General features: G+C 37.7%; 1 protein-coding gene across 1 annotated transcript; it reads right to left on the minus strand.

The window, feature by feature from the left end:
* Nucleotides 1-297: 297 nt before the first annotated feature.
* LOC129277402 (epidermal growth factor-like protein 7) lies at nucleotides 298-17,607 on the minus strand. Its single transcript, XM_064110023.1, has 8 exons — nucleotides 17,525-17,607; nucleotides 15,495-15,638; nucleotides 13,963-14,081; nucleotides 9,785-9,880; nucleotides 9,000-9,122; nucleotides 7,997-8,058; nucleotides 3,322-3,511; nucleotides 298-2,641 (listed from the first exon to the last, which is right to left on the minus strand). Exons 1-8 carry the CDS (start codon nucleotides 17,605-17,607, stop codon nucleotides 2,604-2,606), a joined length of 855 nt encoding a protein of 284 aa, XP_063966093.1. The 3' UTR covers nucleotides 298-2,603.
* Between the last annotated feature and the right edge of the window lie 6,187 nt (nucleotides 17,608-23,794).

The raw sequence follows: 23,794 nt of genomic DNA on the forward strand, positions 1-23,794 counted from the left end.
AGAAAAAATTATGACACTGATGGATTTCCATAGTTACAATTGATTGGATCAATCGTAACTCTTTGTAAGACGGGGCCCAGGCTTGTGTACATGTGGCATCCTAATTTTATAGCGCCTAATTATATAGGAATACGCATATCGGATTTGTCAGAGATACGACACCTGTAGATCACCAACGCATGTAAGGCAGTGGCTTCAGCCTCTAAGATGGCGGCCTGATGACGTCAATGCCTAAGCTCTACGACAACTACACCACACAGTACAAAATAACAACACACACGACACAGGTACGCCTAATTAGTATATAAAAATGCGTTTGAAGTATATTTGCATAAATCGGTTAAACGCCATCCCAGCACCCATTATTGAACGATTCAATTTACACAGGCTTCGGCCAAACAATAAATATTTTACACATTGCTAACATAGCACATTCAACCGCATTTGTTTTAACTCAACAATAGAATATTATAATCATGATAATAATAATAAGCATGGCAAATGTAAAACGTCAGTATTTCTTGACGTTAATCGCGTTAATGCCAACAAAACCAATTCTGTCAATGTATAATGTACGTGTACTATTACACGACGTACATTCAATCCACTTTAGAAATGGACGATTACATAGATAAGGGTCAATAGAACAGGCAATGTCACATGATACTACAAGACATTGCTGTCTCTGAAATAAATCGGTGAGATTTTTTTTACTTTTTGATTCGTATTCAATCTTGTCTACAGCCGTACAATATCTTCCATGTCCATAGACATTTTCAGACGAGAGTTGTCGAAAATTGGTGAACCGGAACAACAGTTTCGTCCTAGTTGTCAGAGCTGACGAATAATTGCAAATATGTCGTTTGACCAGAATCAAGGACTGAACTGCTATTTTGATTGACCAATTTTCGAAAAATACTTCTTTTTTTTGTTCTTCGTCATGACGGGCATTCGAGAAACTCCATTCCATTTCTAATGTTAGACGAGCCAGATGGTGTGGCTATAGTATGATATAAAGCCTTCGAGAAGACACTTGATCTGAAATGAATATTTAATAAAAGGATCTCTTTCAAAAGAAAATACAAATAAACTGAAAAGAGATCCTTCGGAAAATTACGATTCGGATCTTTGTTAAATTTTATTTTCTGAAAAATCTATTAAATATAATGAATACTGAAATAACTTTTAGGTTACAACGATATTTTCTTCCCAAAAATATTAATTTTGTGCACACAAAACTATAGTAAAAATCATACTATTTCGTATACAGGAAATGCCACATTTAATCCCATTATTATATCATTGCTACAATATATTTAATAATATCTAATACGATAGTTTCGAGTCTATTATTTGAATAAATTTATAAATCTGACTATGACTAAAGTATTAAATCTACCATCGATCCCGCAAAGTTACAATAAGCAAAAATCTATTCTAAGCCATTGCATTTATCTAGTATAAATAGGAATTTATAATTTTAGCATACATTAACCTTTATAGCACAAAAAGAATACATCACAAAAATCAAATATTCAATTAAATTACTAAATGAAGGGAGGGATTAGCTATTCTTTGGGACAGCTATTCATCATTCAAAGCACTTTTCATGATTAAAAGAAAAGTCATTCTTCGTAATTCGAAGAGAATTACGGTAATCATGATATTCTTCCGGGGCCTGTAATCAGACGTGCCCCAATTCATGATACAAAACGGGTGACATAAAAATAGGGGTGGTATTTCTGGAGGAAATAAAAAGGAATTATTTTTCTATTACGACAAACCTCTATCATTATGATAGCACATTATGAATAGTAGTAAACACCTTATCCTCAACGAGAATAATAAATAGGGCCGCTACCTCGTGGCATGTAACCTTCCTAACATATTATGAATAGCGGTCCTTACTAAACTCTGCAAGGAGATTGTGATTAGCAACCCTCATAGGATATATGACACGAATGCTGCGCCTGTGAATGACATTTGTCATGCTTTTAGAAATGCATGGTGATTAAAAAAAACTAAATGCATAGCCGTCTTTCATATTTAGGAATATACACATAATGAATGACGGTTATGAATAGAGTTACATCTATACAAATGAATAATGTTTTCATCTATCACAGATTGTACGACACAAGTACCTTAATGTTAATTAAACACCACTAATTTCTGACGTCTCATAAAAAAAAACCTATCCCCTCAATTTTGGATGCATAGAGAAAACCCTACAGCGTTTTGATCCAAATTTCATATCACAATGTCATGATGCCGAAAGCGTTTAAACAATTATTCCTTCCAAGAAAGCTCATCGGTTCTCAAAAACTCAAAACAACCACTGGTCACAGTTTACGCATTTCATCTCATACAATCACGTGATATAAGAGACAGAGAGCCCTCGCATGGGTCCCAGACCTGGATAAAAGATGGTGAAGATCAGAATGCGCAGAACTGTCGCTGGAAGTCCACACTTCAAGAAGGTGATCGTTGATTGCGGATCAATTTTCATAAGGTCTGCATAAGGTTGTTATTCTTTAAAGTTTCTGACTAATATTTTGCAGAATGTTCAAAGCAGCAAATGAAGCGCCATAATTTATCCTTGCTTATCTCCGGCCTTTGTTGTTACGTCTTCGACATGAACCTATAATGATATCATTATAAACAAGAAAGATGCAGGGAGAGAAGAAGAAGAGATGAAAAGGAAATAATGGAAATATCACAATAATAGCCAAATGTAAATCATAAGATGCCATATGAAATCCCACAGTTTGTATAAATTACAGAAAGAAAAATATTTTTGTTTTAAGACACAGGCTTTAGATCTGTCGTCACTATTTTTAACACGCGAGGAGTGTCAGTGTAAAGAGAATATGAAATCCTCCAAATTATTAGCACATTTTCGCAATCACTGCGGAGACGCTTTGTACAGCACACCGAATCCTTTGAAAATGCAATTCAAATTACAATGGACAGCTGAGAGGTTTTTGTCGAAAGTTGGTGGACCGGGGCGGCAGATCGTCTGAAGATTCGGACCAGATCAAATAATTGCAAACATGTCGTTTGTGAAGAGTCTAGGACGGCTGTTTTAATTCACCGATTTTCGACAAAGGCTGTTTTGTCAATGAAGTGCTTTTGACAAAAAATTCTCTGCATTATACAAAGCGTCTGCATAGTGATTGCAAAAATGCCCTATTGTTATGAATGGAATGGAAAAGAAAATAATGAAACGAAAAATTCACAATTCTCATTCCATATCAGAAGAGCAGTGTTGTAGGAAATAGAAAAGAAAGAGCGTGTAATGGAGAAAAAGATAAAACTCACAATCTGCTAGTCTCTCTTCGAGCATGGATATTTGTTCACTAAGCGATTCCACTCGTTGCATCTGTGCTATATACTGATCATTTGGTAGAGGGAGGGCGCTGATAGCTAGAGGTTGCTTGGGGACCGGCTGACTGGCAGCAGCATGGGCGGCAGCATGGGCGGACTGATTATGCCGTAGTTGAGCGACATCCTAAAAACAAGAACAATTTCATGTTGAAAATAATTTGAGACAATTTGATCCGAAGCACTGAATGACAGACACAAATTATGATACTCGATGGTTACAACATCCACATGGTAGCCCAACTACTTCTTAGACATCTAAAAGCAAATTGTTTCACATTTCATATGCGACGAGAAGTACAGAAGATATGGAATAATGTTCATAGGTGGTGAATTTTTGGTAATTATGAAAAAGATACTCGGGCAAGTTGAGATGGGGGACGGGGTTTCAAGAATACAAGAAGTTGATGTGATAAAAAGAAGATGAGATGGACGACAATGTTAAGAGGAGATGAGATTGATGACGAGATTACGAAAACATGAGACGGGGGAAGAAATTATGAAAATATGAGATGGGTGACGAGATTAAGATGAGATGAAATGGGTGACGAGATTAAGATGAGATGAGATGGGAGACGGATTACAAACAGTTGAGATGGTTGACGAGATTATGAGAAAATTAGATTGGTGACGAGATTTAGAAAGGATGAGATCGCTAAAGAGATTAAAATGAGAGGGGTGGTGTCCTAATGAAAATATGAGGTGGTTGACGAGATTACTAAAATAAGAGATGTAAGGCAAAATTACCAAGAAGTTGAGATGGGTAACGAGATAACTAAAATGTGAGATTGGTGACAAGATTACAAAAAAGTTTAGATGGGTGACGAGATAACGGTAAGATTGGATGAGTGACGTGATTGGGAGAAAATGAGATAAGAAACGACATTACGAAAGTATAAGATTGGTGACGAGATCAAGAGAAGATGACATTGGTTACGAGAATGAGATATGATGAGATAGGTGACGTGATTCCAAAAATATAAGATGGGAAACAATATTAAGAGGAGATGAGATCGGTGACGAGATTACGAGATGATGAGATGGGTGCCGAGATTTAAAAAAAATTGAGGTCGGTGACGAAATTACGAAAAGGAGTTATGGGTGACGAGATTACGAAAATATAAGATGGGTGGCGAGATTACGCAAAGATAAGATGGGTGACAAGATTGGGAGAAGAGGAGATGGGTCCCGAGCTTAAAAAAAATGGAGGTCGGTGACGAAATTACGAAAGTATGAGATTGGTGACGAGATCAAGAGAAGATGACATTGGTTAAGAGATTGAGAGATGATGAGATAGGTGACGTGATTACGAAAATACAAGATGGGAAACAATATTAAGAGGAGATGAGATCGGTGACGAGATTACGAAAAGATGAGATGGGTGACGAGATTACGCAAAGATAAGATGGGTGACAAGATTGAGAGAAGAGGAGATGGGTGCCGAGATTTAAAAAAATCGAGGTCGGTGACGAAATTACGAAAAGGAGTTATGGGTGACGAGATTACGAAAATATGAGATTGGTGACGAGATTACAAAAAAAGTTGAGATGGGTGACGAGATAACGGTAAGATTGGATGAGTGACGTGATTGGGGAAAATGAGATAAGAAACGACATTACGAAAGTATGAGATTGGTGACGAGATCAAGAGAAGATGAGATAGGTTACGAGAATGAGAGATGATGAGATAGGTGACGTGATTACAAAAATATAAGATGGGAAACAATATTAGGAGGAGATGAGATCGGTGACGAGATTACGAAAAGATGAGATGGGTGACGAGATTACTCAAAGATAAGATGGGTGACAAGATTGAGAGAAGAGGAGATGGGTGCCGAGATTTAAAAAAAAAATCGAGGTCGGTGACGAAATTACGAAAAGGAGTTATGGGTGACGAGATTACGATAATATGAGATGGGTGGCGAGATTACGCAAAGATAAGATGGGTGACAAGATTGAGAGAAGAGGAGATGGGTGCCGAGATTTAAAAAAATCGAGGTCGGTGACGAAATTACCAAAAGGAGTTATGGGTGACGACATTACGAAAGTATGAGATTGGTGACGAGATCAAGAGAAGATGACATTGGTTAAGAGATTGAGAGATGATGAGATAGGTGACGTGATTACGAAAATATAAGATGGGAAACAATATTAAGAGGAGATGAGATCGGTGAAGAGATTACGAAAAGATGAGATGGGTGACGAGATTACTCAAAGATAAGATGGGTGACAAGATTGAGAGAAGAGGAGATGGGTGCCGAGATTTAAAAAGAATCGAGGTCGGTGACGAAATTAATAATAATAATAGTGGTTATTTGTATAGCGCACAGGTCCACATTAAGGTGCTCATGGCGCTTAGGAAAAAAAAAAAAAAAAAAAAAAAAAAAAAAAAAAAAAAAAAAGGAAAGAGAAAGAGAAAAAGAAAGAATAATAAAATAAAATATCTCCTGGACAAGGCAAATTAAATTATTAAATTAATCATTTCAGGGGAATAGATAGGTTTTTAGTTGGGATTTGAATGATTCTGTAGAAGACAACTGTCGAATTCGTAGCGGGAGTTCGTTCCAGAGTTTTGGACCCATGACAGAGAAAGCCCTATCCCCCCATGTGTGTCTGGTTCTTGGTATCTGAAGCAACAATGTATCTGATGAAGAACGAAGACTTCGTGTCGGGCAATATCGAGAAATTGAGTTATGGGTGGAAAAGGAGTTATGGGTGACGAGATTACGAAAATATGAGATGGGTTAAGGGAATAAGATGAGATGGGTGATGACCTAATGAAACTATGAGATGGTTGACGAGATTTCTTAACTATGAGATGTTTGATGAAATCATAAACGTTGAGATGGGTGATGAGATGTATAGAAGATTAGCTGGGTGACGAGATTACGAAAGGATGGGATGAGTGAAGAGATTGGGAAAAATGAGATAGGTAACGAGATTACGAAAAGATGAGATTGGTTACGAGATTCAGAGAAGAGATGGGTGACAAGACTACCAAAAAAGATAAGATTGGTGACGATATAAAGAGGAGATGACATCAGTGACGATATTAAGAGGAGATGAGACTGGTGACGAGTTTACGAAAAGATTAGATGGGAGACGAGATTAGGAGAAGATGAGATGGGTAACGAGATTAAGAGAAGATGAGATTGGTGACGACATAAAAAAAAGATGAGATGGTTGACGAGATCACTAAACTAAGTGATGGGTGGCGAGATAACTGAAATATGAGATGGGTGACGAGATTACAGAAAAAAAGCTGAGATCGGTGACGAGTTTACGACAAGATGAGATGGGTGACGAGATAAAGAAAAGATGAGACGATTGACGAGATAACGAAAATATGAGATGGGTGACGAAATTATGAAAATATGAAATGGGTGACGAAACTATGAAAATATGAGATGGGTGACGAGATTAAAAGAAGATGATATTTTTTACGAGATAACGAAAATATGATTTTGATGACGAGATAAAAAACATATAAGATGGCTGATGAGATTACAAGAACATTAGATGGGTGACGAGATTAAGAGAAGATTAGATGGTTGACGAGATTACGAAAGGATGGGATGAGTGACGAGATTGGGAAAAATTAGATTTGTTACGAAGTTAAGAGAAGAGATGGGTAACAAAACTACGAAAATAAGAGATTGGTGACAATATTAAGAGGAGATGATGAGATTACGAGATTAAGAGAAGATGAGATGGGTGACGAGATTTAGAGAAGATGAGATGGTTGACGAGATTAAGAGAAGATGAGATGGGTGACGAGATTAAGAGAAGATGAGATGGGTGACGAGATTAAGAGAATATGAGATGGGTGACGAGATTAAGAGAAGATGAGATGGGTGACGAGATTAAGAGAATATGAGATGGGTGACGAGATTAAGAGAAGATGAGATGGGTGACGAGATTAAGAGAAGATGAGATGGGTGACGAGATTAAGAGAAGATGAGATGGGTGACGAGATTAAGAGAAGATGAGATGGGTGACGAGATTTAGAGAAGATGAGATTGGTGACGAGATTAAGATGAGATGAGATGGGTGACGAGATTAAAAGAAGATGATATTGTTGACGAGATTACGAAAATATGATTTGGGAGATGAGATAAAGAATATATGAGATGGTTGATGAGATTACTAGAACATTAGATGGGTGACGAGATAATGAGAGGACGAAATCAGTGATGAGATACGAAAAGGTGTGATGGGTGACGAGAATACGAAAAGATGGGATGGGTGACGAGATTAAGAGAACATTATATGTTTGATGAGATAAATACATGACGAAATTGGTGACAAAATTATAAGAATTTGAGTTTTGTGACGAGATTATAAGGAAAAGAATTGAGATAGATAGATAGATAGATAGATAGATAGATAGATAGATAGATAGATAGATAGATAGATAGATAGATAGATAGATAGATAGATAGATAGATAGATAGATAGATAGATAGATAGATGTCTCCCTCTATTGTACTGAATCCATAAAGTTTCGTTTTCTTAAGCATCATTTCATCTTGCGATATATTACAATAATTTGCGATTGCGAACTACATGAAATAGCACAATATCGATTGAATGAAAATAAACTATTTACTTACCCTTTCTAATAAATTAACTCTTGCTAGTAGAAAGTCGTATTCCGGTGTACATGTTAAGCAAACTGAAAACAAACAGATATTTAATCTTAATTTTGAAATATCTCAACATGATCAGATATTAATGGCTTTTACATAATAAATACTGCTCTTTTAAATGATTGAGACGCCTTTTCAATAATATGTAAATTAATGTTTGAAACATACCAATATTCCTACATTGATTCAAATGATATGTTGTAATGTCAATTTTGTCCCTAAATATAATTTCTCACGTAAAATAATAAAGATCAACTCTTAAAGGAGACGCAAACGATTACAAAACTGATTCTCATCGACTTTATAGAAAAAAACATCGGTCACACCACAATAATCGATACATGACGATCAAAGACAATACGTAATAATGAATGGCAAATCGTCGTTCAGATTTGAGTCGGTTTCGTTGGTGTGACTGTGACACAAGCCTAACCTGCTAAAGACTATTTTGACATGTCCTAAAGAAAAATAAAAATCAAGTGCAAGTCCCCAATACACTCAATTTATTGGTTGAAAATCAACTTGCGCTTGATTTTTTTTTACTGACTTCAGGGGAGTGTTTCATCAACATTTTCATCCGACAAGTTGTCAGATCTGACTCTTTCTCTCATGTTGATTGGCTGAGAGGTACTGTTACTATGGTAATAAAATGGGACTTGTCGGATAAAACGTCCGACAAGTCCTTTCATGAAACGCCCCCCTGACCTAGTCTAAACTGTAAAAAAACGAGGTCCAAACAGTCAAAAAACCGATTCCAAACTTTCCCCAACCGGATCCTTGACCGACTCCACTCGTCTGACAATCCAAAAATGGTTTCCACACGTATGTCTGCATGTTAGAAGACTGACAAATGACCAAGCATTGTGGTGTGAGCCAACGAAGTAGAAAAAATGATTCGGAAGTTTGAAGTTCGAGCCCTGACTCATGAGTTCGGATGGGTTAATCATAATCGGTCCCAAAAACTTACCTGCGCAAGATTTTCCGTCTTCCGCTAACGTGAACCCGGTCTGGCATTTACATGCAAAGCTTCCCTCTTTATTTTCGCACCTTTGTTGACAGCCATGCGACGTGCCTTCACACTCATTTATATCTGGTAAAAAAGGAATGGTAAATTCGTAAGACGATGGTAATAGATGTATCTTAAGATGATCGTAAGATGATGGTAAAACAAAATTGTATCGTAACATGACCGTAAAGTTATATGCAGTACAAATGCCCCTGTATGCACACCGTAAAGCGGTTGGGGTACGGAACGGGTCCGTTTTTGGCAGGTATAGGTGCGTATGAAAACATGAGAAATTTGTTCGCTATCTGTTTCAAAGAAAATGTTCATAACCAAACATGCCTTATGTTGTGATTACATATTATTACTCGATTGGGATCACTATCAATGGCGCAGTCACGTGCCACCTACGATGGCCGTACGGCGCCGTCTAAAATAGCCGTTTTTAAATAATTTTTGTACCAGCTTCTTCTGTAAAACGGCTGTTTTCGACTCACCATGCGGACACCGGAGGGGAAATGTGACTGCAGCATTAGGCGATTTGATACGATTTGGGACAGGGTGAGTAGACCCAGATTCGTACTTCGCACCTCGCACCTCGCATCCCGTCCACGGAACCTCACGCATTGTAGTAAAGTAATTTATATTGGTTTCAATATTACATAAAATCATTGTTCAGTGTAATTATTTCCGGAAGTTCTGAAATCTGTCATATCTTTTTGTGGTACAACAAAGGAGGAAATACTCACCAATTTCACAATATTGACCGGTCCAGCCCGCCGGACAGGCGCAGGTATTCGGCCTCAAACATCTTCCGCCATTCTGACATTCTTGTGTACAGATTGCTGTGCGAAAGAACGTGGAAAAACGAACATCTAAATATTACATGCATAAAGACTCATATCATTTGTCAGTCGCATAGGTAACGCGACATTACGCGCGCCAATTAAGCCTGTGTTTGCAATGGGTAGCCAACAATCCTTTCAGCCAATGGCGCAGCCTTTGGTGAATTTAATGACTTTTTCCACAACAGGCACTTAGATGACATAATTGTGATATTGTTTTAACAAGCGTCAACAAAGATTATGCATGACAATCGTAGAATACAAATATTGACGCAACCTCACGTCAATCAAATAAAGTTCTTTTATTATCATTTAGCTTGATTGTAAACATGTACATTATAATTATTTCATGAAGAAACCCCCTTCCCCGGCAAAACAAAGTGGATTATTATGGTGTCAATGCGTCACTCATGCGTCACTGCTGACTACCCTTTACCACCATGCATTTAAGAATGCGTTGAGTTTCCTACAGTTGACCCAGCTCTCCGTCGACGCAAATTTGCGTTCACCACTCGGCATCATCATCATCATCTTCTTGTTTATCCAATAGTAAAATCCATACTGACGCAGTTCATCACGGCTACAATGATCTCATGTCACGTATTCAGACATTGTTTAATCATTAAAAAGGGGAACGTATTTATTGATATAAATTTTATGATATAAAAACATTTTTTTTCCTGAAGGCTAAACAACTGCTTAGATAAATTCGATCGATATATAATCCACACCACAATTTAAATTCTAAACAAAAACATAAATTTAATGATTTATGTGAGAATACAGGGGCTCCTGCTCAGCCCCACATGACATAATGCATATCATGGCCATTCGAGCACTCAACCAACTTGAACGAGTTCTACATCATATTTATCAAAATTGATCATATAAACACAGGACAAAAAATGTTTGTAAGAAACCAAGGTCCAAACCACAATGTAGTAAACAAAAAGAAGAAAGAACCTCGGATATATTTTAGAGGTGCCTGGGCAAGGGCACTATGAAATAAATAAACATGGTTGGAAATCAATAATGAGATCTGAATTTGAAAAGATTCAACAGAGCCATGGCATCGAAAATGACTGATATTGCTCATGTTGCACTAAAGCTTCTGTATTATAATATGAGAATATGGTGTTTTACAAGCCATTTGGCTGACAATATATAATGCATAATATTAGTGTTCAATCAATTTAACAGGCAATTTAACAACACAGAGTCAGTTTTCAAATATATATCTCAATATGTTTCATCAATATACAATCTCCATTCGCATGGAACGCTTCTTCTAATGAATAGGCCATTATTATAATTGCGCTTATAAATCAAAGAAAATGTTTTGACACGTGCAAAAACATTAGTGTTACGGATTGGTGCGCATGAATACACTGGTTTGCTTATTAGTTCAACCTCAATAAAAAGTTCGAAATCAATCAGTCAGTCAATATACATATCATTCTCATTTTTCTGCACAATCATAAAAATACGCCATAATGATCATGATGATGCAAGCTTCACCATGTTTATCATGTTTATAGCGCCACTCAACCAATGCTAGACCGTTGAGTCCTAATATTGAAATTGTAGAGTTTAGAAGTTTGAGTGTCACAGAGTTTACTCATATATCCAAAATGAAACATTATCTACTCTCACTGCTCATAAAATTAAACATAACCTCCGCGCTCCCTACAGTTTATAATCTTACATTATTTTCAAGCAATGTAGACGAAAAGGAATCACACCTATTAAGTTTATTCAAGGGATGGGGGTGTGCAACGTGAAACCTGTATACGGAATGTATCAAACATTTTCATAACACCTGCCTAAAAGTGAGGTTTCGATTTCCGTTTATATCAAATTCAAATTCTTACTTTGTTGTTAGGTAAAGTGACATACATTGATGCAGTCAAAATAATATCAATACACGCTTGAAATTGAATCAAGAAAAGAAATAGAAAAAGAAAGAGAACAGGTCACAATTACGATGGGTGTAACTTCGCCCCCCCCCCCCTCCTCCTCTTCCATCTTTAAAATCATAATTTGATTATGAGCTGCTGGATCACGAAGAAGAAAGGGACCCTAAAGACACAACCCCTCATTCGGGTCCTTCTTCATGTCATAGGGGCTTATTCAAGGTCAAAAACAATGTTTTCCACGCATTCCTCGGGGATTAAACGACAATCCTACCAGCTTTTAGGATACTCATGTTTGCCCCCTTAGAGTGCTCCGCGAAACAAAAACGACACATCTGAACTTGAGAGCTTGATAGCGGAAAACAGGAGGAACTTGAAGACGAGGTAAGTGGGGTGGATTGCTTCGAATCTTCTCTGGTATCCAATGATTCCACTAAGTGCTAGAAGCGCGATATCTATTTACTAACTTCTCCCCTTGTTGCACTGCATGTCCCGTGTCCGCATCACTTTCACTTGCGCCGGGATTGGTAAGCTGGTCGAGCTTTGAGGAGATCAGTCGCGGAGTTTTCTCAGTTACAATGTTGTCACGACAAACTTTCTTTTATTATGGGGTTGAGAGATCAGTGTTATTTGAGCTGAAGTAACGCGTTTGCAAACATGGTATTACTGGCCTACGCCTTTCACTACATGCAGGTGGGACTATTGACGTAAAAAAAACTGTTTCGTGAAATTGTGACACCCTATCCACCTAGCTAACCATTCCATTCCAAAAAGATTCTGTAATTATGGTAAGGGAGGGTTTGCATTTTGAGTGTTGTAAATTTGGAGATTTCTTTTCTTATTTGACCTACATCTTGAAGGTGCTTGCATCAACACAGACTAATAATGCTTTGGGGCGATAAATATCATTTTTGACCATAACATCGAAATGTAAAGAATACAACAGTATACCGTCAAATCTCATTCTTTCTAGATCGAGTTTCAATGCTACCAGGCCCCACCCCCATAAGCATCTTGACCTATTAACAGAACATCGGAGAATTTGCTTTAAATATTGCTGTTTGTTATACCATGTACCATGGTAATGAATATGTAATCCACGCCAGTGGACGTTTATCGCTTAATTGTGCCCCTCCCCCCCAAAAAAAAAATCATTTTGGAAGATAAACAAAGTTATAGCAACGAAACAGAGCTTTGGAAATAACCGTATGAAACTATTTCTGGTGCTTCGGGCGCTCACGTACAACGCTTTACCATATTCCGGCTTTGAATTAGGCAAGTTAAGAGTTCTGTGGATCTCTTGAACTTTTCAACTTTCAAGAAATGGCTGGGGAAAGTAGGGCAACTGGTTTGGAGTGGGATAAACTGTTTTGAATTGTAGTACAGCGTACGACGTTTCTACCGCCAATGTTGTTTATCATATAATACTTCTGCAAGAACATTTATTTTATCATTATCTTCTTCTGTTAAATAAGAATTCGAGTGAAACCAGGGGCCGTTTCATAAAGCTGTCCGTAAGTTAAGAGCGACTTTAATAACGACTGGTGAACCTTTCTTACGCGCTTAACCAAATTGCCATTGAATATACCATTTACCACAAGAAAGGATCACCAGTCGTTCTTAAAGTCGCTCTTAACTTACGAACAGTTTTATGAAACACCCACCTGTTACCATCAATAGCAGGGGTTGTTGAGGTGCGGCAAGAAACCTGTTTGCAATTAATTAATTGTAATTAAATTTGCAACTGACATATCAATTTCAAATACACAAGAAGCAGACAAGCATTCAATTTCAAGACTGATCCCGTTTCACAACAAAAAGACTTGTTAAAAGAACAAATGTACAATTTCTATAATAAACTTATTATAAAAGCTAATCAGAATGGATGATTTCAGTAGATATTAACGGTTATTGCAACTTTTGTAGTATAATAATGTTTAATGAAACGAGGCATTAAACTGGTGTCAATGTATATAGAACAGGAGGCCTAGAACGTAAGGAATAAAGCTCCGAGTGGAACCAGTTTTATGCCTGCAAATTTTGAACAAAACTTAACAAATTTGAACTCAACATGTCTCTACTTTGAGTTTTCTTCCCCACAAAAATGTGGTAATAATGGATTGTGTTGTCTATGTGACCCGTTAAATTATTCGAATTTGACTAGCTTACCTTCCGTGCAGCCTTTTGCGTATTTATGAGCTTGTCTCCATCCAGGGCAACATTCATACCGATCAGCGGGCGGTGAAGGGGGGACGTACCTCCTCCGATAGGCAATGTGGTACATGGTTCTAAGAAGAGAAAGAGAGAGGGAGGGGGAGGGGTAACGAAAACGTGAGTGAATATGGTGGAAATAATAACCATGTCTTACATTTTATTACACAGTAGAAAAAAGTAGCACATTGTTTAAGCTTGTTACTCCAACAGCAATTTGGTGGCAAATGGTAAATGGGGGTGATTTTTTTATCTGATCGCTAAGAAAGTATGAATGCTTGTAAGCAAGCAACCAGCAATTTGTTTTAGTTTTGAAAATTTGTTAACCTTTTAGAAATAAATTGTTTAAACTTTTTTCAACACATTGCTTAAATCATTAAACAACTTGAACAGTAGTTGTCAGAGTGACGGACTTAAAAACAACATTTAAACAGCGTTTTTACCGAACAGGAAATTGTTATTCATCCACTTAATTTGTTGACTACTTAATTTACTTGAAGCAGGTAATCACTGTACAAAGTGTATGAGAATCACATAATTAAATAGTCACCAGGTTAAAAAGCATTAATCCTAATCACATGCCCGAAATAATGTATGAAAATTGATTATTGTAAAATAATAAAAATTGGACATGATCTTGGAAACGCATATCGATAATTGGCCTACAATATGAACATGATGGCATGGATGGGGATAAAGTATAGCTCACCAATCTCGTCCAAACAGTTTGATGAATTGATAACAATTTCATACAGCTAGATTTTTAAAATCAATACGCGGTTCAAATCTGTGTACACCTTGGAGGTAAAAACCACAGACTCCAAATGGAAAGTTGCTTTGCTTAAAAAAAATGGCAGCAACAGATTCCTGGTTTAAATGAAATCGGATAAACGATAGCGAAAGTTGTAAAAAGTCACTCCCATATACTGAGCCTATTAAATTTGCGCATATGTTATTTAGGTGATATCATTGCGCAGTAGCTCCATTTACTTTGATGACCAAAATGCGATCATTTTAAACGTTTTAGTCACAATGATATTTCATGAAGAAATATGATAATAATTAGGCGATGCTATATGGCATGCATTTTCGTATTATTTGAAAGTATTTTATTCCCGACCATTAAAGTGCATTTATCCCAAGGCCTGCGCGACCACCAATGCAGTAGCCTAATCAAATGACGAGAAGGATGTCGCCAACTTAATCTAAAGAATGTACATCACGTGACAATGGCTATTGAGCCAATGGTGCTTCGCTTAGTATTTAGGGCTTCAGCGGCACTTTGTTCGTGTGACCTCGTTCGCGTCAAGAAATTGTAGTTATACGTGATATATTGATCTATTATTTCACATGCTTATATTTCTACACAGTCAAAGCTCCATAACGCGCACTCCAAATGGATATAAAAGTTGATTTGGTAATTGAAAGGTCTGCGTAGGGCTGCAACTTCGATATGGCAGACCAAATGAAAGAATCTATTATCATCTTACGTGTATCTGCTACATAGCCTGTATTCACCGTTGGGGGCAGCACACCGAGCGAAGTAATGTTTGAAGGTAGGCTGGCAGTAGCTTTCGACTTGAAGGACGTTCTGTTGAATTTGATTCGATTGTTGTTCTCTACATACATGAAGCCTGCAATGAGAGATTAAAAAAAAGGAAAATACATAAATATAAATTACATGAATACCGTATAGAGAAGTATTCTTGGCTGAGATTATATTTATGTTAGATATTGATAAAGTAGAAAAGTGCACTCTTAAAAACATGTATCACAATTCCAATTCGTATTCCTTCGCTTCAATACGAAAAGTGAAGTGCGTTGCACAAATAAGGAACAACACATTAATATCACATACCAAATAATTATACTATTAAATATCAAGAAAGTAGAAGGAAGGGTCGGTTCTCTCTTCCAAATGTTACCATCAAACCCCCAAAAAGGAAGAAATAGGCCTACATAATTGTACTGATATAGTAGTTAACGTTCTTCATGTAATCACGGAGCTAGTAGCTCCATGATGTAATCAAACAAACTATTGACGCTTAGATATAAACAATTTATTGATTTAGTCGATATCCCTGAAGTATCAACTTATAGTGTTTGCTTGTGTATTATGATGAATAGTACCTCCATTTCGTACTCAATCGTAAAGTTTGTATTAATAAATGTAGCAGGTATTTGCAACGATGTTATTTCATTGTGATTAAGGATATCATCTCGAAAAAGAGACAATAGTCAAATATTATAAGGGGTAGTAATCAGTTACAAGGCAAAATACCTATTTCATTACAATGTAATTCAAGGAGAAGACATTCATCCAGGCCGTCCTCGTTCTATTTCAGATCAAAAGGTCATTGCTTTCATTCGCTGTGTCCCTAATTTCACATCAGGGAGCGATTCCCTCCAGTCTTAAATGATAATCAACTTTAATCTTTCACATATACTTGTGGACAACCCCGTACAATCTTGCATTTTACAAATATGAAGTCAAAGATAGCAAGGCTGCAGTTCCATTCTTGGGAATAATGGAATAAATCAAAACATACTACAAACAATATTTTGCTGAGCTGGTAAAACTAGTTTGGTCAATCCTTCCATGGACCTAGGTCCATGATTCTTCGGAATATTCATGAAGGTCACGTGGAATTTTGTCTTTCGGGTGAATGCACTATAAACAAATTTGCGCCAAGGGTACTGCCCATCCGCGCAATTGACAATGATCTGATTTATGCCTACATGCATGACATGTGAAATTATCGGCTGCCAATAATTATCTTCTGTATAGCCAAATCTAGTTTTGAAGTAATATCAAGATTAAAATTTGAATTCTAAATCAGCCATCAACATCAACTCGATTGGATTTTTAAACCCGGGCGGGCGAAAATAAAAATGAAGCATAGGTCCAACTATAAAGTTTATTCATGTTATAATGACATTGAACATGGATTTTCATGGAAATTTGAATCAACTCTCTAAATATTTAAATAAAACTTTTAATTTTAGCTCAAGTTAAAATAAATTTTCACGCATTATTAGGAGTAAAATCATGTTTATGTTGGATTTTAAAATGAAAAAAATTGTTTATGATCTGACTGCAAGCTTTCAATTTTTTTTTCATTGACAGATTGGTTAAAGGTGACTCACACTGCCGCATTAGAAAAACATATATGCAAGCTTTAATAATGCCATAACCAACGATATTCTTCATTTTTCATGAACAATTTTTTCTAACCTTTTTCAATTTCTCTCTTAATTTTTAAGACAATGTCGATCCCGAAGTGGATTCGGTCTTAAAGATTTTTTTAGGTTTTAGAAATTAGCGGGAAAAATGCAACTCGGAATGAGACCTGGTTCCTGTAACACAAAGGTTAGCGATTAATCGTACGCTTTATTTTTACGATTGATTGTACATTGTAGTCAATGCAATCAATCGTAGAAAAATTATCTACAATCATTGCTAAGCTTGTGTTACGGGTCCCTGAAGTTCAGGGACCCAAGACCAACTTTAGATTCTCACATGATCCAGCCAACATAATATAAAGAGGATACAGAATTTGGTTCTGAATACAGAGGCCTAAGCCTGCGTTCAGAAGCATCCATGCATAAGTATCCATAAGAAAGTAAAAATATATCATTTCGGATGTAAATATGACACAAAAAAGCAAAATGTTCACTCTTTATTATCGCGTTGTCAAAACTCAACAGGGACTGCATTAATAAAAGTTCACGGACCTGCCAAAATGACTGAACTCTTGACTTGCTTTAAAGAGGAGAAAGAGTGGAGAAAGAACAGATGAAAATGGCGGACATTATCCAGAAAAGGAGAAGTTGTGGAAGTAGCGGTGGAGACGTATCATCCAAGCATGGCCGTTGTCTCATCTCCATGATAACCATGTTTGACAACTATCAGTGGGTGACTCATCCATACTACAAGATCATCGCTGACGATTTGAAAATGGGGGCGGCACACGGGGTCAAGAACCCCTAATTCGAATTTCAGATGAGATTGGTATAGGGACGGTCGCGTAGGAAATACGCCAAAACGAGTTTTGCCGTAATCAATTCTGTTTATTTTTCTTGGCGGCCGTTGACATGATCAATTAATGATTTTCCTGTCTGATTTTGTGTTGTACTGTACCCAATACAAAAAGATCGCCTCCTTCTATTCAGTATGCATGATACACATGACGTACAAATTATTCATACCATTTGTAATAGATCCATGTTCACACAAATTTCGAATCGCAGAGGGGTGCATCGAAGGGGATAGAGTAGGGGGTGAGTGATCATGCTAAGCCCCCAATGCCATTTCTTTGCCCCCCCCCCACCATGCCCACCTTCGTCAATTGATGTTATAAATTACGTGAAGTGTACCCCGGTCCATCACATCAATGGACCTCTCATCCCGCCAAGAATCATCACATTATTGAAATTTTCCCTTTCAGATGGTGTCCAATTTGCGGAAGAATAGGGGTCATCTTCGTTTAGCATTGACGCTTTGCAGATTAAAGTTGACTGGAGACCAGTTTTTTTTCCTGGGGGGGGGGGGGGCACTGGGGGTTCTTGATTTTTCAGGGGGGGAAACATTTTTTTCCGGTGTGTACGTATGTGTCACAAGGGCGGATCCGACTTTCGCCAATAGGGGACGGGGCCCGAAATTATCTTTACCTATATTTTCCTCGATCAGTCAGTTCTTATTTTTATTCTTATATAAAACAACATAAACATGAAATAATCTCATAAGCCTTATGAAAAGTGCGAGCGCGAAGCGCGAGCGATTTTTTTAAAAAATAACTTTCATGTATTTTGTCCTGAAAATGTAATATTCTGGGCAATGTAATGTGTGATCCTGAACAAGATGCGTATGTAACTAGATAATTACTGCGAACGCCAAGCGCGAGCAGAAATTTTTAATAACTGTTCTAGCATGATCGAAAAGGGACCTGTTAAGGACTGCTTACAGTTCCCCTAAAAGACGGTATATATTTCAATAATAGGAGCGCGAAGCTCGAGCAAATTTTTTTGACATTCCGACCTAAAAAATGGTCATTAAAAGCACTTTTTGTATTCATAAATGGGATAGGTATGTAACTAAACAATTGATGCGAGCGTGAAGCGCGAGAGGAAGAAAATTGAGATTTTAGACCTAAAAGCGGGACGCGATATTCATATTTTGTAAATCATGAATAGGATATAGTTAATTGGGTATAATTAATAATGCGATCGTGAAGCGTGAGCAGACAATTATTGATGTTCTGATCTTAAACTGGATAATTTAAGTACATTTTAAATAAAGAACATGCAGGCTATCGTGCATGTTTTAGATTTAGACCTATCTTGGCATTCTGAATACATTTGTTTAATGGAACTTTATGGAATACACGAAGACAATAGGAACTTGGCAAATCAAACAATGTGACCACGCAGCGTGAGCTTGAAATGTTGATATGTAGACCATAAAACGGACATTTTACAGAGCACTTAAATTTGTAAATGAAAAAAAATAATGAAAGCTCGATGTCCGAGCTAAAATATGTTTTGCATATTGACTTCAAAACTTGCTCCATATCAGCCTACTGAGCAAGATATGAATTTAATCGAACAGGCAATTCTGGCTCGAAGCGCAAGCAAAAATTGTATATAGTAACATGAAAGATGTGTTGTTTTTTTGCAAGTCTTCCCCTCACATTATTTCATTCGCTCGTCTTCCTCCTCTTATTTTCCTCTTCTTTTTTTCTTCTGTCTTTCTCCTTCTTTTCCTTTTTTTCTTTTCTTCTTTCTCCGTTTTTTTTTTGCTCTGCCAATTTTTTTCAGGGGGGGCACCTGGGGGGGCACACCAAATCTCAGGGAGGGCGCGTGCCCCCCAGGCCCCCCCCCCCCCCCGACCCCCGTAGCTACGCCACTGCTGGAGACTCTCATATTTTGGGGTTTAAAGCAAATTCTTAATCTTTGTAATGTGTCGTTTGACAAAGTCCGGATGATTGCTTTCCATTCGAATCATCAATAATTGTCTGAGAAAACACACACACACATCGCACATCGAAATCTCGGTCTCGATAGCAGTGGTATCCTGATCATTAGGCGACGCCTATGGTTTCCACCGTTTATAGAACTCCTCGACAAACGTCAAAACCCAGACAATTATTCGGTGTTATCTGATCCAGGAATCGTTCATTTGATTGCCAACTTGCGGACCACTACAAGTCAGAAGATGCTTAACAGGCACATTAATCAAGACTTCCCAATCCGTTAAGTCATTAAGTAAACAAAAAGTTGATATATTTCAGAATTATAGGGAAATTACACTTGTCTGAAATTGAGTAATAACCTGACCACAATCCAGACGCCATTTTCGATACAACCCACACCTTTCTGGTTAAATGTCACTTCGTTGCTTAGCAACGTCAATCGCATTTCCCCTATTTCAATGCCACATTACTGCACTTTTGGTAAATGAATTGGTATTTTTTATCGTACGTGACAACGAATTTATCTGCCGCGGTTTTACTTCTCGAAGTAAGGAACGACTCTGAGTCATTTAAAACGAATAATTGTAGCAAGTAAACAAGTAAAATGGATTATCATTAAGTAAGTTGAGCACCATCGGTCATCGTCCTGTCTTCTTTTTTCCATCATCTTTTCTTTTTTCATTCTCTTGTTTCTATCATCCGTGGTTCGATCTACTGATTCTGCATTCTCTCTTTCTCCCCACCCCTCTCTCTCCTCTTTTCTTTTACTTGCATTTTCCGATCCGCCCCTCCCCCTTTCATCTCCCCTTTCCAGTCTCTCTCCATCTATCTATTTCCGAATATCCCAAACTCCCAATTCATATAGGCCTACAGCTTTAAGCATGTATATAGCCAACTCCCTGTTATAGCCAAAGTCTCCCCAATATCAACCCAATTTTTCATACTCCTTCCACTTTTCTCTTCCTCACCCGACCTATTTTATTTTGATCAGACACTATTAATTTAATCCCTCGGCGTCAACTAGATATGAACATGTCAATCATCTGCGAGCCAGTGACAGCGGAATTCAAGAAGCGATCTTCCCGGATGGCGGCCCGTGGAGCCCCGCCATGCATTCTCACAGCGCACACGTGTGGCGCCGGATAAACCTGCGAGCATTCCGACCAGACGATAGCGGCAATGATGACGTCACAAAATGTTTGACCACCCGTCCCGCGTCTCTCAGTCTATCCGTAGTAGGTCCGTGGTTAGTTTTGTCCGTTAAATGTGCATTTCCATTTTTATAATGAAGGATAAACAGAACCTGAGGTATCTTTCGATTTCAATTGAGCGTGATATTTTCTTTTCATTCACTCGACATCCTGCTACCTTGTACGCATGCGCGGAAATGGCGAGTTACGAAGACGGAAACGACATCTGCACGACACTGTCTTGACTGTTGAAAAGAAATGGATCACCATGTTCAAACTAGTAATAAAATAAAAAATCAGTTGAAAAAAAACAACTACATCATCGACTGTCTCATTATGGTTGTGAAACTAAGCAAGTTTGAAATATCAAAACTGTCTTATTTTGCAAAAATGTAAATACATATTAGAATCTCTCTTTATGTTCAATTTTTCGCTGGAGTGGACTTGACTTAAAAACAAAATATTCAACATAATCAACGTCGAATGATACGGAGCGAGATAACCATGATGACGGTTTAACATCGATAAAGGGGCAGCTTCTATACATTATCCTACACTTCTACCTTTCGTTCGAAGTGAGACACTCGCGTACAGATGAGATGGGTCTTAGGGGCTATGCCCCCATAATAATAGTTCCACGACAGAGAAAATAAAGAAAAGGAGAGGGAAGCAGAAAAGATAGGGAAAAGAAGAGCGTTAAGATGTGATTTTATTTATGAATCATTTCGAATATAGCTCAAACTTAGACTTTCATTTGAAAAAGGTCAAATGTTTTGCTCGCTCGCTTCGCTCGTTCATGACTCATGCAATTGCCATATATCACATACTTACTGCAATACTGATTACAATGACAAGCGTGTAAATGAGAAAATATGATAAATCCTTGACTCTCTTTCATAATGAAGCTTACAATTCACATCAGTTTGACTTTACCCTTCCTGCAAATAAGAATGATCTAATATCAGGAAACTTCACGACTTGATTCGATCCAATTTCCCCGTGGAGTTGGGTAGACGTCGTCTCGAGCCGTCTTCATCTGATAACAAAGTGTCTGCCGAAATAGTTTCGAAGCTCGAAGGTAACGGACATCGTTCAAAGCAAGGTAGTCCCGGACACTGTTTCAGCAAAGCGGTACAATCAATCGTAAATCCTTCAATCAGACGCAAATTTATTCTTAACCAATGAGAAGTGCCCATTCGGAATTTGCGTCCGATTTTCTGAATTACTTTTATATACAACTCTTTTTTGCAACGGGTCCCTGGTCATCTTTCAACAGAGATGCACAACTGTATGTCTCGACCCCGAGGCCTTTTTTGGTGTCAAGGAAGAGGGTCCATCTTATTCATATGGGTGCCGGTGATGGTCATTCGCTATTTGGTCAAGAACATGAATCTAAATAGTATAATTAGTTGTTTTCTTGGTGGCTATTCTACGCAGCTGTTTGTAAAGTATCTTACAAAGGACCTCAAAATGGCAAGGCAGATGCGTGTCTCGATCACAGAAAATGAGCTTGAATCATGTAGACTTTTATTATAGTATTTTACTGTTATTTTCAATGCCTAATATAAATGATATTTATTTTCAAACTTTTAACTCATATTTTAAAAGCTCATGTTACAGCCGTTCCTAAAGAAATGCGAAAGGTTCAAACAGCATTATAAACAAAAAAGCTTGCAGTGGAACATAAACCATGCTCTAAGTACATACAACATCTGAAGTATACATCTAAGGTTGTAATCCATTATTGTACACGATACTAATTAGACATTCTTCTCTGGTGCCAAAAGTAGCTACAATATCAATAAAGATACAGTTTTGATACGAATGAATATGATGATGATGATGGTGGTGATGGTGGTGATGATGGTGATGATGGTGATGATGGTGATGATGGTGATGATGATGATGATGATGACGATGAAGAAGATGATGGTGATGAAGATAATGGTGATGATGATGAAGATGATGATGATGATGATGATTATGGTGTTAATGGTGGTGTTCGTGACAATGGTGGTAGGCCTCCCTTGAGCCTAAGCTACTGAAATAGTCTCAAGCAATGTATTTAGGGATCAAATCTGCGAAATGAATAATCAAACAGTGCTCTCATGTCCCTGTGTGGATTTTGCGGATGGTTACGAATCCCAACAAGACCAACTAAACCGCGGTATCATGGGCTAACTCTTGAGTAACGGGTATGATTCATGTTGCAGTCTGTCTGACCAAATGAGAACATTCTCCGTCACTTGCTCTTCCCGCCAAAAGAATTGGATACGACAGGCCACCCTCCCGGGACCCTCCCCCTGGAGTCCCCCTCAGGAAATGAAGCCATCATGGGGTAATTCAATCAAACGTTTACGCACCGTATTACCCCTGTTGTCATACAAATCAAATAAAGTAGATATGGAACTCGCGAACGCAAACATTGCAACTACCAGCAGAACTCGAGCAAATTGTCGAATTCGTCATAATATCGGCGACTATACGGTTCTTGGACCAACAGGAAACAAACAAACTCCGGTTCACACTTGTGTTTCATCTTGACATTGGGTGACTGTGTGTCTTGTCTGAAAGAGATCAATAAATGAGAAGGGACAAGCGCAGCACTTGAAGAAAAACATCTGAATG

This window comes from Lytechinus pictus, chromosome 15 (assembly GCF_037042905.1).
Source record: "Lytechinus pictus isolate F3 Inbred chromosome 15, Lp3.0, whole genome shotgun sequence".
NCBI classification, from domain to species: domain Eukaryota; kingdom Metazoa; phylum Echinodermata; class Echinoidea; order Temnopleuroida; family Toxopneustidae; genus Lytechinus; species Lytechinus pictus.

Coding starts and splice junctions, on each gene's coding strand:
- LOC129277402 (XM_064110023.1), bottom strand. CDS start 17,607: ATGGATGCTTCTGAACGCAGGCTTAGGCCTCTGTATTCAGAACCAAAT. Junction 14,082..15,494: donor AGGCTATGTAGCAGATACAC/GTAAGATGATAA, acceptor TTCTCTTCTTAG/AACCATGTACCACATTGCCT. Junction 2,642..3,321: donor CGAAGAGAGACTAGCAGATT/GTGAGTTTTATC, acceptor ATATCATTATAG/GTTCATGTCGAAGACGTAAC.